A 16,617-nucleotide genomic window follows, 5' to 3' on the forward strand; every position below is an offset into this window, starting at 1 on the left:
TTAACCCTCGATATTCGACCCTTAGTGAATCGGCCCCCAAATCTTTTCTGCTGCACACAACTTACTTGATTTATAGGGTGCGTTCACTTCCCTGTCACTTCCAGGTCAAATATAAAGTCCGGCTTGTGTAACATGGGGGTCTATCTGGCAAGACCAAAACTAGCCGACTGACTAACACAATCCCCTCCCAGGGAAAAGGCCATTGGCTTTTAAATACATCGTTTAGTTCCTGTAGTAGAAAATCACCTGAACCTGTAAATGCTCCAAAATATCAACAAATCTATTAGAGGAAACAACAGTCTCTAACTCAGTATGGGTGAGCAGGTCATTTTACTCTAAAGCCCAACAAGGTTTTAATTATTCTATTTTCCCTTTCAGGAAAGAAGAAGGAGATGCAGAATATTCCAGACCAATAAGAACCCAGAGATTCCAAGTAGCAGAATCCAGGGATTCCTCTGATTCCTTAGATCCAGCCAAGGAGCCATTACAGGTTCAGCTCAAAAAGCAGAGACCAAGATCTTCAGGAATAGGATATCAGGTCTCTCAGAAACCAAATAGCAACAGATCTTCTTGTCTGTCAGTTACAACAAGTCAGAAGACAAAAGAGGCCGAGGTGCAACTTTATTCACACAATGGAATCTGAGCAGCCAACCAACAGTCTTACAGGACTTACAGTCTTACAGGATCAGAAGGTTATCAAAGAAGAGCAAACTTTCCCTTATGAAGAATATGAGAAAGACTTCTCTTCAATCGTGAACTTTCTTATAAATCCCACGGGGGAGAAATCATTTTGCTGTAATGAATGTGGCAAAGGATTTTCTACAAAACATAATCTCAAAATTCATTGGAGAATTCACACAGGAGAGAAACCCTTCACATGCACAGAATGTGGCAAAGGATTTTCTATAAAGAAAAACCTCAAAACTCACCAGAGAGTTCACACAGGGGAGAAACCCTTCACATGTACAGAATGTGGCAAAGGATTTTCTACAAAGCATGATCTCAGAATACACCAAACAGTTCACACGGGGGACAAACCCTTCACATGCACAGAATGTGGCAAAGACTTTTCTAGAAAAGATCTTCTTAAAATTCACCAAACAGTTGACACAGGGAAGAAAACCTTCACATGCACAGAATGCAGCAAAGCATTTTCTACAAACTGTGAGCTCAAAATTCACCAGACAGTTCACACAGGAGAGAAACCCTTCACATGTACAGAATGTGGAAAAGGGTTTTCTACAAAGAAGGACCTCAAAATTCACCAGAGCGTTCATACAGGCGAGAAACTCTTCACATGCACAGAATGTGGAAAAGGGTTTTCTATAAAGAGGAGCCTCAAAATTCACCAAACAGTTCACACAGGAGAGAAACCCTTCACGTGTACAGAATGTGGCAAAGGATTTTCTACAAAGCATCATCTCAGAATACACCAAACAGTTCACACAGGAGAGAAACCCTTCGCATGCATAGAATGTGGAAAATGCTTTTCTAGAAAAGATTTTCTCAAAATTCACCAAACAGTTCACAACGGGGAGAAACCCTTCACATGCACAGAATGCGACAAAGGATTTTCTATAAAGAAGAACCTCAAAATTCACCAAAGAATTCACACAGGGGAGAAACCCTTCACATGCACAGAATGTGGCAAAGGCTTTTCTGTAAAACAGAACCTTAACAGACACCAGACAGTTCACACAAGGGAGAAACCCTTCACACATACAGAATGCAGCAAAGGCTTCATCATCTCAGGCATCATCTCATAATTCACCACACGACTCATACAGGGGAGAAACCCTTCATGTGTGCCAAATGAAAGAACATGGAATCCTTTACAACACTCAAGTTTCCTCTAGTAAATGGCTGTAACTCATTCTAGAGTTGTTTGTAACCTGTGCTACAGATTTTGTTTTGAAACAATAGAGCAGAAGCCAACTGATTAATATAATTAATGAAAAGCATAGAGAGCATTGTAGGAATTAGAGCCTTGGCTGGAGAAGACCTACTTCTACTAATTTGTTTTAAGAGGCGGAATTTAGATATGCCCCTTAAAAAACTTGATTTCTTTCAATTTATTAAGCTCTGAAGCAACACAAACTCAAATTCGAAAATACTCCAGTCGGTTTCATGTAAAAGTCAATGGCAACCATCTGAAGATGTTTTTGGCTCTGGGAATTTTCAAGATTTCTCAATCAAATGTTTTCAAGTCAAATTTTTAATAAATAAGCCACATTTTATTAAAAAAAAAATAGAATTTTTCAAATTTTAGTAAATAAAACTCCAGTTTTCGGTACCAAAAGAGTTTATTGGTTCAAGGTTAATTTCCAGGCAGAGAGTAAAGGGTAGGCAGCAATCAGCATAGTCAGGAGCAAGGCAAGAGTTCAGAATCCAAGAATCAGTCAGGAGTAGAATTATAAAGCTCACAGGAACACTCAGGAGTACAATCTAGATTTGCTCATTGAACTGGGTCCCGGGTTTGTTTTAAAAGGCAAATGTTTTAAAATTTCCCATCGAAATGCGGATCTATTTGATCTCTTTTCCAAGGCATATTTACCATTGGGTATGAATTTTACTTTTGATGTGACATTTTTTGTATGATCTAGAACTATGTGATACTTGATGTTTACTTCAAACAAAAATGTTTCCTATATTTATGTAATAATCTGTTACTGAGTAATGTTTTGAGATTGAGAATTGTGCTAACATTATCAGATTTATTAAAATTTTAATTTTTAAAAAATACATTTGAATTTTCAACTTTTAGGGGCAGCTTTATCAAAGTTCGAATTTCGAAAAGATGTGAATTTTATTTTACACTAATAAATTTGAATGTACTCACAACTCGAATGGGAGGTTATTTACAAAAAAAAAATTTTACGTCTAAAATCGAATGGGAACGACCTGAAAATTTGATTTGTATTCTAATCGAATACGAACGAAACTCAAATTGAATTTTGTTCCGAAAAGAACTCAAATGTCAAGAAGCCTGTTAATATCTTCAAATGGGCCAACAGACCTCACTGACTTGTGGAGATTATCCAAATTAGAACTGTTTCTATGGTCAAGGTGTGACAAATCTCACATTCAAATTTACATACGAATTGGTGCTTTTTAATTCATATTTGTGAGCTTTGACACAAAAAAAAAAATTGATTTTAAATTCATTCATACCGTTCAAACCTTAATAAATATGCCCCTTAAAAAACTAGATTTCTTTAGATTTATAAGCTCTGAAGCAATAAAAACTCAAATTGGAAAACACTCCAGTCGATTTCATGTAAAAGACAATGGCAACCACTTGAAGATGTTTTTGGCTCTGGGAATTTTCGAGTTTTCTCGATCAGATGTTTTCAAGTCAATTTTTTAATAAATAAGCGACATTTTTGTATGTGAGTTTAGTAGAGTTTATTCCTGTTTGAAAATTAGAATTTTTCAAATTTTAGTAAATAACACCATAAGGCTGTTTGCAATTTTTTTCAAAATGAATCAGTTAATAGTGCTGCTCCAGCAGAATTCTGCACCGAAATCCATTTCTCAAAAGAGCAAACAGATTTTTTTATATTCAATTTTGAAATCTGACATGGGGCTAGACATATTGTCAGTTTCCCAGCTGCCCCAAGTCATGTGATTTGTGCTCTGATAAACTTCAATCACTCTTTACTGCTGTTCTGCAAGTTGGAGTGATATCACCCCCTCCCTTTTCCTCTTAGCAGCCTCACAACAAAACAATGGGAAGGTAACCAGATAGCAGCTCCCTAACACAAGATAACAGCTGCCTGGTAGATCTAAGAACAACACTCAATAGTAAAAACCCATGTCCCACTGAGACACATTCAGTTACATTGAGAAGGAAAAACAGCAGCCTGCCAGAAAGCATTTCTCTCACATGACTGGGGGCAGCTGGGAAATTGACAAAATGTCTAGCCCCATGTCAGATTTCAAAATTGAATATAAAAAAATCTGTTTGCTCTTTTGAGAAATGGATTTCAGTGCAGAATTCTGCCGGAGCAGCACTATTAACTGATTCATTTTGAAAAAATTTTTTTTCCCATGACAGTATCCCTTTAAGGTTATTTGCTCTGCCCAGCAGGTTGCAAGTGTATTTTGCCTCTTTCATGCTGAAAAATATATCCTGACCCCTGCAGTCAAAATAGATTAGTTTGTGAGCCAATACTTTTTGGAGGAAATCTTGGATAAAAGGGATCTTGATGTCTAGCTGTTGGAACATCAGAAAGTGTTGGTTGGGTGGAGGTGGTGCTGTTGGGTTATTGTCAACATATATGTTGGGTATTGGAGCATCACAAACACTATATGTTGTTGGCCACGTAGGAAAATATGATTCTATTTTAAAGTTTCTTGATGAATTGTCGATTGGAGTGTGTCTTATAAAGTATCCAGTGTGAATCTCTTGCAACATGGGGAGGTTTCTAAGACATGTTGTTGTGTTGTTGCTACAAAACAAGATTCTCCCGTGAGAGTTAGTTGATTTTTTCTGTTGCTAAAGCTAAAAAGTGACCAAAATCTACAACCCAAGGGCAGAATTTTAACAAAATATTTCTGCAATTCCTTAGTCATGTTGTTTTTTATGTTTATTGTAACTTTAATTCAGAAAGAAATCACTCCATCACTTTTTCTCTCTCTCCCCCTTCCATCCCTTAAATTAGAACTAAACCCTAAACATCAATATAACTAGAAATGACATATTTTATAAATTGAACTCATTGAACCAGCCTAACGGTTCAGCATCTCTATGAGTTAAAGAAGAACTAAACCCTAAAAATTAACAAGGCTAGAAGTGCTATATTATTTATATAGTGAACTTATTGCACGAGACTGAAGTTTCAGCTTGTCAATAGCAGCAATGATCAGTCTGATTGTGCTCCATTCTTTGCAGCATTTGGCACAATTCTGATTTTCCATTGGGTTCTAGCTGCAAACATATTTTAAGAATTCTCTATTATCAGCACGATGGAAAGTTGCCATATCATTATAAACATAAAAAATGGTTGAGCTCCCATTGTGTAAAGTTGTAGCAGCCCCTTAAAGGAGAAGGAAAGCTTCAAGACAGTTTATTGCCAACAGATTAGCCACAATAGTACAAGCTAGAACACTATATTTATTCTGCAGAATGCTTTATCATACCTGAGTCAACAGCTCTAGACACTGTCTCTGTTTGTTTAGGATAGCAGCTGCCATATTAGCTTGGTGTGACATCACTTCCTGCCTGAGTCTCTCCCTGCTCACTCATAGCTCTGAGCTCAGATTACAGCAGAGATGGGAGGAGGGAGGGAGAGAGGAGCAAACTGAGCATGCTCAAGCCCTAGCCCTGGAGGTTTAAGCTGAAAACAGGAAGTCTGATACAGAAGCTACAATTAAACGTCAATTTTTTATTCTAAATCTTCTTTTAACTTTAGTTCTTTAAAGGGGTGGTTCACTTTTAAGATAACTTTTAGTATGTTATAGAATGGCCAATTCTAAGCAACTTTTCAATTGGTCTTCACTATTATTTTTTTTTTAAAGTTTTATAGTTGCCTTTTTTCTTCTGACTCTTTCCAGCTTTCAAACAGGGGGTCACTGACCCCATCTAAAAACAAATGCTCTGTAAGGATACACATGTATTGTTATTGCTATTTTTTATTACTCATCTTTCTATTCAGGCCTCTCCTATTCATATTCCAGTCTCTTATTCAAATCAATGCATGGTTGCTAGGTTAATTTGGACCCTAGCAACCTGATAGCTGACATGACAAACTGGAGAGCTGCGGAATAAAAAGCTAAATAAGTCAAAAACCTTAAATAATAAAAAATGAAAACCGAATGCAAATTGTCTCAGAATATCCTTCTCTACGTCATACTAACAGTTATTTCAAAGGTGAACAACCCCTTTAACTATAGTTCATGTTTTATTCCAAGTTCTAAGTACAGGTAAGAAATGAATTATCTTATCATGGAGACCCCACATTACATGTACACAGAGAAGTGATCGTGTGACAAAACTTGTGCTTTTAGTTACACACAGTAAAGTTGTACATCAAATGGACTCTATTTGCAATATATGATTACGTAAACAAAGATGATTATTGAAAGTCCTTATAATTTCCCTCCCTTCTGAACAGTGTATTGTTCATGCCTAATCACATATTCATTATACATAAACAAAAATCAATTATTAATATACATACTATGAAACAGCCAATATTTATTGATACAGACAAATGTAAATAACAATTGGGAGAGCTTCTAAGATAGGGCTAGATATATTCTCAGTTTCCCAGCTGCCTCCAGTCATTTGACTTCAATCACTCTTTACTGCTGTACTGCAAGTTGGAGTGATATCACCCCCTCCCTTTTCCCCCAGCAGGGTTGCCCAAGAATACACTTTTCTCCCTTTCTGACCCTGAAAATTGACTCACACCATTGAATTAGAGAGACATATAATAAAAGACTGTAATGCTGATAGAGATAAGGCAGCTTTAAGGCAGAGACAGACGAGAAGATTCGGGAAAGATTAGTTGCCCAGTGACAAATCGCCTCTTCTTCAGACGACTAATCTCCCCGTACTCCTCCCTGCCGGCTAGAATGTAAATCGCCGGGGGGGTTGCACCAAGAGCGCTTGTTTTCATAAGTCGCCCGAAGTTTCGAGTGCCATCCTGCCAGCCATTTACATTGTAGCCAGCAGGGAGGCAGTTTGGGGAGATTAGTCGTCTGGAGCTGCTAATGATTTATGGCCAATACCTGCCAGATAGCTGCACTCACCAGACACTTGGAATCCACAAAATGTTTATTCAGGATGGAGGGATAAATATTAAAGGGAATAATTCCATTCCTTACCTCTGGGGAGGGAGCAGCTCCTCACACATAGAAGGCACAAAAGGAACACACAAGGAAGCCAAAACAATTAGTAAAACCCATAAAAGTATATGTAAGAGGTACTACTTACCCTTTCCCTAAATACAAGACTCTGGGACAACCAAAAACATGGCGGCTGCTTGTACTGCAGTGAGACAGTTTTCAGTCACAGCCTGGCCAATCAGCAAGAGGGATTTGCTTCTGACCTTGTGACCTCTCTGATGGAGGTTTTGTAAGTGAGGCTGAGGTTAACCAGGAAGAAGGGTGGGTCCATGATGCGCCATTGGCTGGGCGGGTTGTGACATCAAAGGGGCGGGGCAGATGTGTTTGGCAAGAACTCAGGAAAAAAGGTTCATTTTGAGCAGATTGGGGGCAGGCCACGGGCTTTTTTTTAGGTGTATTACAAATTTACCGGCAGCTACATTGCCGCTAAATTTGTAATACCGGCCCCGGCCTTGGCTGGTGTCTTACCGGCTAGGCTAGTAAAATACCGGCCTGGTGGCAACACCAAGGGGCCGATTCACTAAGGGTCGAATTTCGAAGTTAAAAATACTTCGAAATTCGACCCTCGGATTGAAATCCTTCGACTTCGAATATCGAAGTCGAAGGATTTAGCGCTAATCCTGCGATCGATCGATCGAAGGATTTTCCGTTCGATCGAACGATTAAATCCTTCGAATCGAACGATTCGAAGGATTTTAATCCAACGATCGAAGGAAAATCCTTCGATCAAAAAATCACAGGCAAGCCTATGGGGACCTTCCCCATAGGCTAACATTGACTTCGGTAGCTTTTAGCTGCCGAAGTAGGGGGTCGAAGTTTTTTTTAAAGGGGAAGTACTTCGACTATCGAATGGTCGAATAGTCGAACAATTTTTCGTTCGATTCGTTCGATTTCGTTCGAATTCGAACGAATTTAACCAATTCGATGGTCGAAGTACCCAAAAAATACTTCGAAATTCGAAGTATTTTTCATTCGAATCCTTCACTCGAGCTTAGTGAATCAGCCCCCAATTGTCACTGATATACTGTATATATATATATATATTATTATTATTAACATGTATTTATATAGCACCAACATATTGCGTAGCAGTATATATATATATATATATATATATATATATATATATATATATATATATATATTCAGCCTAATATCCACGTGGAACCAGTGACCCTGTATATAGAAGTCTTGTGCTGCTTCCTGGCCTTTCTTTATGGAGTTTTCTTTTATCTGTTTTTCAGTTTAGAAGCTATATAAGCAGTGCACATCAATATGTACAGTTCTCCACCGTAAGTCATTTGTAACTCCCTGCATCCAATGATATAGTTCTTATGTACATCATTCCCTAGTCCTGGATTCAATAACAATCTGACACTATGTGCATACCCCCCCAACTGTCCCGTTTTTAAAGGGACAGTCCCACTTTTGACAGCTCAACCCGCAGTCCCATATTTGTTCTGAAAAGTCCCAACTTTCTCTGCACTGAACAGCCAGAAAAAGAAACAAAGTTTCTAACTTAATTGGCTTTTGACAGAGAGCCCAGAACAGTCACCAGGTGCAGATAAGATGCTTTGTAACAATTTCTAGATAAGCAAATAAGTAATTGTAGCAATATAAGATAACAGGTCTCTTGGGAAAAGTTAGACTCACAGCTTAAAGGTCAGGCCACACAGGGCGTTTTGGGGAGATTTGGTCGCCTGGTGACTAATCGCCTCGTTTTTGCGGCGCCCAATCTCCCCAAATGCCTTCCCTGACTCTCACGAGGAAACTTTGGGCGACTTCGGAAAATGAATCGCCGCGTGTGATTAGCGCCAATGTTTTTTCATTTTAGCCGGCACAGAGTTTGGGGAGATTGGTCGCCGCAAAAACGAGGCGATTAGTTGCAAGGTGACCAAATCTACCCAAAACGCCCAGTGTGGCCTTACCCTAAAGGGCAATTCACCATCATTAACAAAACTGTAATAACTGGAAAAGAAACTGAAATATGTGCAAACTTTCATAACCTGCCAAATTTTGTAAAAGGAACATGGTAATTAGGGGTGGGGTGAAACTGCACATAGCGAGGCAACTTTTTCTGTCCATTGAGATTCGTTTGTTTTTCCGCACATTCTAACCACCTGCCACCCCTATTAGGAAGTCCAGTAACTGAATGTAGATGTGCTGACAACTCTTAAAATAAAACAGTCGGTTTGTACCAAAAAGAGAGGAGCTGCCAAGAAGAGTTAACAAGGCACAGTCTGTATTATAATGATTGGGAATTAGATTGTATATATAGTTGGAAAATGGACAAAAAAGAGAAAATTCATGACTTATTTAAATGTGATTATTTATTTATTTATTTATTTAATTAATTTAATGTGATTAATACATCATCACTTCAATCCGTAAATGAATTCACTGTGTGAAAACCGAAACTCAGTGTGGGACACAATTATGACACCGAGTTTTGGTTTTCACACAATGAATTCATTTACGGATTGAAGTGATGATGATATATATATACAATCTATTTCCCAATCATTATAATACAGACTGTGTCACCTTGTTAACTCTTCTTGGCAGTTCCTCTCTTTTAGGTACAAACCAACTGTAACTTTTTTTGTCCCACTTTTTATTTCCAACATGTTGGGAGGAATGCTATGGGGCTGAATTTATATATTTTTTTTCCACAAATCTAAAACAATCTGTGTTTTTTGTATATTTCTTAAAATCGTTAAAAATGTTCCTGTCACACTTCAGTATAGAGCTGGGCAGAAGCCCATGTATCTACTTTTGCTCATTAGCATAATGTGTACAGTGTGTGATTGGCCCAGAGGTTGATGACAAGTTCCTGTCAGACGTCAGTCTAGTGCTGGGCAGAGGGTGGGACTTCCTGTTTCCCTGTAGTGTAGGGATGAGTCAGCTGAATAGGGATTTAGGTTTAGTTCTGATCCAGGTGAGGCTACAGACATGCTGAGGTGCAACTATCCTTGGGGGGCGCTATCTCTCCAGGGGTGTCACAAGCTGCTGCCTCTCAATTGCTCTGATGTGACCTGACTACGGTTCCCACCTTTTAATACAAGGATCATGGGCGGGCCGTGAGGTAAAAGGGGCGGGCTGTGGTGTAAGGGGGTGGGTCCTAAAGGGCGCTTGCCCAGAAGACAGAAAAAAAAGATACATTTTGAGTGGGTTGGGGGCGGCCGAGGGCTTTTTTAGGAGTATTACAAATTTACCGGCAGCTACATTGTCTATAAATTTGTAATATCGGCCCCGGCCTTGGCTGGTGTCTTACCGGCAACCCTAGACCTGACATGTCTGTGATAAACCTCACAGGATTGTGACTAGAAAACCCTCATTTGTCTTCATTTCTGCAATTGTGTTACTTAGTCACACAGCACATGTGAGGTGCAGTTGCACAACACCATTCCTTCCCCCTTTCATGTAGCAAACGGCCCTTCCTGTGGAGAGAGGGTGAAATGTAACCGCTGCTCTGCCTGATTCCTGCTGGGACAAGCTCTAGCCTGGCCTACACGGGGTTACACACGTTTGGATTTGTCTTTTTATTTACTGAATTGATGACATCACTTATAAGTGCGATTGTCCTGCTCTGTGCACTGGTTCTCTTGGAGGGTTGGGATTGGAGCAGACACCCTGCAGAGGAAAGTCACGTGACAGGAGGAAAGTCATGTGACAGGAGGAAAGTCACGTGACAGGAGGAGGATGTGACGTGAGAGGAGGAAAGTCATGTGACAGGAGGAGGAAAGTCACGTGACAGGAGGAGGAATAGCAAGTTGTGTGTGAGTGGATGAGGAGAGACTGCAGGTAAGAAGTAAGTAGTGAATGACAGACAGGGGCTTATAGAGAGGGACCTGTGAGATTTCTCTCTGGACTCACCTCTGCACTTTGTGTTCATCTCACACTGACACTCACACTGTGTATTCCTCTCATTCACACTCACACTGTGTATTCCTCTCACTCACACTCACTCACACTGTGTATTCCTCTCACTCACACTCACACTGTGTATTCCACTCACTCACACTCACTCACACTGTGTATTCCTCTCACTCACACTCACCAGCCCTCTGACAAGCTTTAAAGGACACCAGGATTGTAATTACAGAACACATTTTAGGACATTCTGCTGCTAAATACCAGTCCTTCCTGCAATGTCCTATGTCTTCTGATTGGCGCATCAGTTGCTTTTACCGTCACTCATCCTCCAAATCTGCAATCATTCCTCCGTCCTCTACCCTCCCTTCTCAGCCGTCAGTCATACAAACTCCACCCTCAGCCTTCTGCCCTCAGCCCTCCATCCTCCTCCTCCTTCAGTCATCTGCCTTCCGCCCTCATTCCTCTTCCTTCTGCCCTCGCTCACCACTTTAGAAACTGACGGATAAGACTGAAAAGAGAGATCTGAGGGGGGAGGGCTGAGCAGCGAGGGAAGAGGGCGGAAGGCAGAGGACTAAAAGGAAGAGGACTGAGGGCGGAAGGCAGAGGACTGAAGGAGGAGGAGGATGGAGGGCTGAAGGCTGAGGGTGTAGTTCATATGACTGACAGCTGAGAAGGGAGGGCAGAGGAGTGATTGTAGATTTGGCCGGTGAATGACGGTAAAAGCAATCGATGTGCCGTTCGGAAGTCATAGGACATCGCATGAAGGAGAGGTATTTCACTGCAGGATGTCCTAGAATGTGTTCCGTATGTAATCGATATTAAAAGATTCATGTGCTCATCCCTTGCTATTCTCTGCACTACTTGTTTACTCTCGTGGAACAATGCAGCACAATGTAGCTGATAACAGACCCATGAAACAGACCAATACAATGATTTGTACCAATTAGAGCCTTGGCGGCTTCTTTGTTGTTTTTTTGTTGTTGTTCCAATGAGCCGTAAAGAAAGGAATAAGAAGATGATGTTTTTTAATAGCAATTAGGTAGAAATAAGAGTTAAAATGTGTAATTTATTTAAGTGCAGAGTAACTAATGTGCCCAGTTTTATACTTTGCATGCGCCTGCTATTCTTTTTGTCGGCATTGCTGCTGATTTTTGCTTGAGACCTGTAGCGGCCCCGTTATACAGTATACAGTATACACCCCTTTTCAACATGAGTGTGGAATATACTTTTATTGTCTGTTGTTTTATTAAGAAAGATTTTTAGTTTGGCTCTTCTTGCTCATTAATGGCTCCCTCTCACCGTCCTGTCTGCTTGAGAGAAACAAGGCAACGTATAGGCAGCTCTGCTCTTGCCATGAGACAAGGGGGCAAATTCACTAAGCGCCGAACGCTAGCGTTACTTCGCTAGCGTTTGGCATTTTCATTACTGCGCAAATTCACTAACGAACGCTGGCGTAGTTTCGCTAGTGTTACTTCACACCCTTACGCCTGGCGAAGTTTCGCTAGCGACATAACTACGCAAATTCACTAACTTGCGCAGTGTACTGAACGCTACCTTTTACGCTAGACTTCCTTCGCCACCTCAGACCTGGTGAAGCGCAATAGAGTAGATAGGGATTGTTTCAAAAAAAGTCAAAATTTTTTCTAAGTCCCAAAAAACACTGGCGTGTTTTCTACATTATGGGGGATAGGCTGAAAAAGATCAAAAAATTTTTTGGGGCTCCCCTCCTTCCCCCCTACATTTCCTGACTCATGGCAACTTACCTAGACAGTGGGCACATGTGTAGGGCAAAATAAACATTTTATTTGATGATTTGAAGGTTTTCTAGTCATTTGTAGTGCAGATACGTATTCCTCCATTGAAATTTGAATTTGGCGCCGTATGCAAATTAGCCTTCGCTAGCGTAACTTCGCTTTACTTTGCGAATCAACGCTAGCGCAACTTTGCAACCTTAGGCTACCCCTGAGCGCAACTTCCGATTTTAGTGAATTTGCGAAGCGCTGGCGAAACTACGCCTGGCGAAGTGTGGCAAAGTGCGACGAAGTTACGCCTGGTGCAACTACGAATCTTAGTGAATTTGCCCCAAGGTGAGGGCTCTCTGTATTAGTGATGAGCCCCTGACTCTGTATTAGTGATGAGCCCCCGACTCTGTATTAGTGATGAGCCCCCCGACTCACTTTGGCTCTAAAGTTGTAACATGGAGCTGGAATGTGGTGGCATTTGGGCTGCAATATCTCCGAAACTGATACCACAAATTCCCAGGAGAGTCTCACAAAGCCGGTACTAATCTGGTTACTCCAACTATTGGATTGCAAGGGATTCACCTCTAGGAACTAGAGTGTTACCCAACAGTAAAGTTTATATAAGAAACCGATCAAATCAGTGGACATCTCGTACATGAAGAACAATATCTGCACACGGTGGGTCACAGGGTCCAGGCTCGTTGATTGACTAACAGTCACCCCCTCCCCAGGGCAAAATGGCACTGGCTTTTATAGACCCAGTTCAATTCCTAGAGTAGAAAATCACCTGCACCAATAAAAGCTCAAAAATATAAACAAATATATCAGTGGAAACGACACTTTCTAACTCCGTATCGGTCAGCAGGTCATTTTACTCTAAACCACCAACAAGGTTTTATTGTTACTTTTTTCCCCTTAAGGATACAGAATGTTCCAGACCAATAAGAACCCAGAGATTCCAAGTAGCAGAATCCAGGGATTCCTCTGATTCCTTAGATCCAGCCAAGGAGCCATTACAGGTTCAGCTCATACAATAAAGCAGAGACCAAGATCTTCAGGAATAGGATATCAGGTCTCTCAGAAACCAAATAGCAACAGATCTTCTTGTCTGTCAGTTACAACAAGTCAGAAGACAAAAGAGGCCGAGGTGCAACTTTATTCACACAATGGAATCTGAGCAGCCAACCAACAGTCTTACAGGACATCAGACGTTTATCCACGAAGAGAAAACTTTCCCTTGTGAAGAATATGGCAATGTCTACTCTTCAAATGCAAATCTTCTTATACATCCCACAAGGGAGAAATCATTTCCCTGCAATGAATGCGGCAAAGGCTTTTCTACCAAGAAGAAGCTCAAAATTCACCAGACAGTTCACACAGGGGAGAAACCCTTCACATGCACAGAATGTGCCAAAGGATTTTCTACAAAGCAGAAGCTCAAACGTCACCAGACAATTCACACTGGGGAGAAACCCTTCACATGCACAGAATGCGCCAAAGGATTTTCTACAAAGTATCAGCTTAAAATTCACATGATATGTCACACAGGGGAGAAACCCTTCACATGCACGGAATGTGGCAAAGGATTTCCTACAAAGCATCAGCTCAAACTTCACCAGACAGTTCACACAGGGGTGAAACCATTCACATGCACAGAATGCTGTAATTGTTTTTCTACGAAGCAACATCTTAAAAATCACCAGAAAGTTCACACATGGGTGAAACTCTTCATATGCACAGAATGCTGCAATGGCTTTTCTACAAAGCAACAGCTCAAAATTCACCAGGCAGTTCACACAGGGGCAAAACCCTTCACGTGCACAGAATGTGGAAAGGGCTTTTCTACAAAGCATCAGCTCCAAATTCACCACATGACTCACACAGGGGAGAAACCCTACACATGTACAGAATGCGGCAAAGACTTTTCCACAAAGAATTATCTCAAAATTCACCAGACCCTTCACAGAGGGGAGAAACCCTTCCCATGCACAGAATGCAGCAAATGCTTTTCTACAAAGCAGAAGCTCCACTTACACCAGGCAGTTCACACACGGGAAAAACATTTCACATGCACAGAATGCAGCAAAAGCTTTTCTAGGAAAGCTCAACTCAAACTTCACCAGACAGTTCACACAGGGGAGAAATCTTTCACATGCACAGAATGTAGTAAAGGATTTACTAGAAAGTATGAGCTCAAAATTCATCAGGCAGTTCACACAGGGGAGAAACCCTTCACATGCACAGAATGCGGCAAAGGCTTTCCTACAAAGCAGAGGCTGAAAATTCACCAGGTAGTTCACGCAGGGGAGAAACCCTTCACATGCACAGAATGCGGCAAATGCTTTCCTACAAAGCAGAGGCTGAAAACTCACCAAGTAGTTCACAAAGGGGAGAAACCCTTCACATGCACAGAATGCGGCAAAGGATTTTCTAGAAAGTATGAGCGCAAAATTCACCAGGCAGTTCACACAGGGGAGAAACCCTTCACATGCACAGAATGTGGCAAATGCTTTTCTACAAAGCAGAGGCTGAAAAATCACCAAGTTGTTCACACAGGAGAGAAACCCTTCATGTGCACAATAATGCAGTAATGGATTTTCTAGAAAAGATCAACTCAAAATTCACCCGGCAGTTCACACAGGGGAGAACCCCTTCACATGCATAGAATGCGGCAAAGGGATTTTCTAGAAAAGATTACCCTGTTTATACAGGGGAGAAACCTAATGCATAAAAGGCTTTTGTACAAAGCATCATCTCAGAATTCACAACATGACAGGGGAGAACCCATTCATACGTGCCTAGTGGAAGAACATGTCATTCTACACAACAAATAATTAAATAATTAGAAAATTATCTGTAAACTGCACTGTAGCTTTTTTTTAAAACAATATGGCAGAAGCCAGTTGAATAAAAGAACTAAGAGAAAACATTAACGGTAGGGATGCACCAAATCCAGGATTCGGTTTGGGATTCGGCCTTTTCCAGCAGGAATCGGATTCGGCCGAATCCTTCTGCCCGGCCAAACCGAATCCAAATCCTAATTTGCATATGCAAATTAGGGGTGGGTAGGAAAATTGCGTGACTTTTTTTATCAGAAAACAAGGAAGTAAAAAATATTTTCCCCTTCCCACCCCTAATTTGCATATGAAAATTAGGGTTCGGATCCGGTTCCATATTTGGCAGAATCTTTCGCGAAGGATTCGGGGGTTCGGCCGAATCCAAAAAAAGTGGGTTCAGTGCATCCCTAATTAATGGCATTGTTGGAAATAGAGCCTGGGCTGGAGAAGAGTTACTTCTACTAATATATTTTAAGAGGCAGAATCGGCAGTTAATTTAATACTTTAAGATAATATAAAACAGTTTAAACAAAATACAGAATGCACGGGTTTAAATATTGCCATGTAAATCTGATTTCATTACCAATAAGCTTTGTATTGTGACTATTATATTAGATATATACTGTATATTGGGAGTTTAGGTAAGTGACAGCAGCCCAAATGATGTGCTGGGAATCCCCAGAAAAGACGTTGGGGGAGGCACAAATATTCCCTGATAAAGGACTACAATACAATATAGTCTTTCTATTGTCAGTCTTCCTTGAACTTTAGTTCTTCTTTAATAGTAGATGGGTCATGTTTTACTCTTGGGTCTAAGTGCAGGTAAATTCATTATCTTGTTGTGGAACGGTATCAGGCCCCTCAGATTAAGAGAATAACGCTTAATGAGTAAAGTTGACTTGAAACAAGAAAAATACATAGGGGAAAATTCACTAAAATTCGTAGTTGCGCCAGGCGTAACTTCGCCGCACTTCGCCAGGTGTAGTGTCGCCAGCGCTCTGTAAATTCACTAAAATCTGAAGTTGCGCTCAGGGGTAGCGTAAGGTTGCGAAGTTGCGCTAGCGTTGATTCGCTAAGCGAAGCGAAGTTACGCTAGCGATGGTTAATTTGCATACGGCGCCAAATTCAAATTTCAATGGAGGAATACGTAGAATCACTACAAATGCCTGGGAAACCTTCAAAACATCAAATAAAATGTTTATTTTGCCCTACACTTGTGCCCACTGTATAGTTAAGTTGCCATGAGTCAGGAAATGTAGGGGGGAAGGAGGGGAGCCCCAAAATTTTTTTCGATCTTTTTCAGCCTATCA

At 40.7% G+C, this 16,617-nt stretch overlaps 2 protein-coding genes across 3 annotated transcripts in view; both read left to right on the forward strand.

Annotated features, from left to right (window-relative positions):
* Positions 1 to 15,473, forward strand: LOC108719633 (zinc finger protein 850-like). Its single transcript, XM_041568284.1, has 2 exons — positions 1 to 1,763; positions 13,535 to 15,473. Exons 1-2 carry the CDS (start codon positions 633 to 635, stop codon positions 15,059 to 15,061), a joined length of 2,658 nt encoding a protein of 885 aa, XP_041424218.1. The 5' UTR covers positions 1 to 632; the 3' UTR covers positions 15,062 to 15,473.
* The window catches only part of LOC108695585 (oocyte zinc finger protein XlCOF20), a 19,784-nt gene continuing 13,692 nt past the window's right edge, over positions 10,526 to 16,617 (forward strand). Inside the window, exon 1 of one of the 2 annotated variants that reach the window (XM_041568204.1) lies at positions 10,526 to 10,656. The gene's annotated coding sequence lies outside the window, so the exon portion shown is untranslated. Of the gene's footprint in view, positions 10,664 to 16,617 lie in introns of both variants that reach the window. The other variant, XM_041568205.1, reaches the window with a different exon arrangement.

The sequence above is a fragment of the Xenopus laevis genome, chromosome 6S, assembly GCF_017654675.1.
Source record: "Xenopus laevis strain J_2021 chromosome 6S, Xenopus_laevis_v10.1, whole genome shotgun sequence".
Classification (NCBI taxonomy): domain Eukaryota; kingdom Metazoa; phylum Chordata; class Amphibia; order Anura; family Pipidae; genus Xenopus; species Xenopus laevis.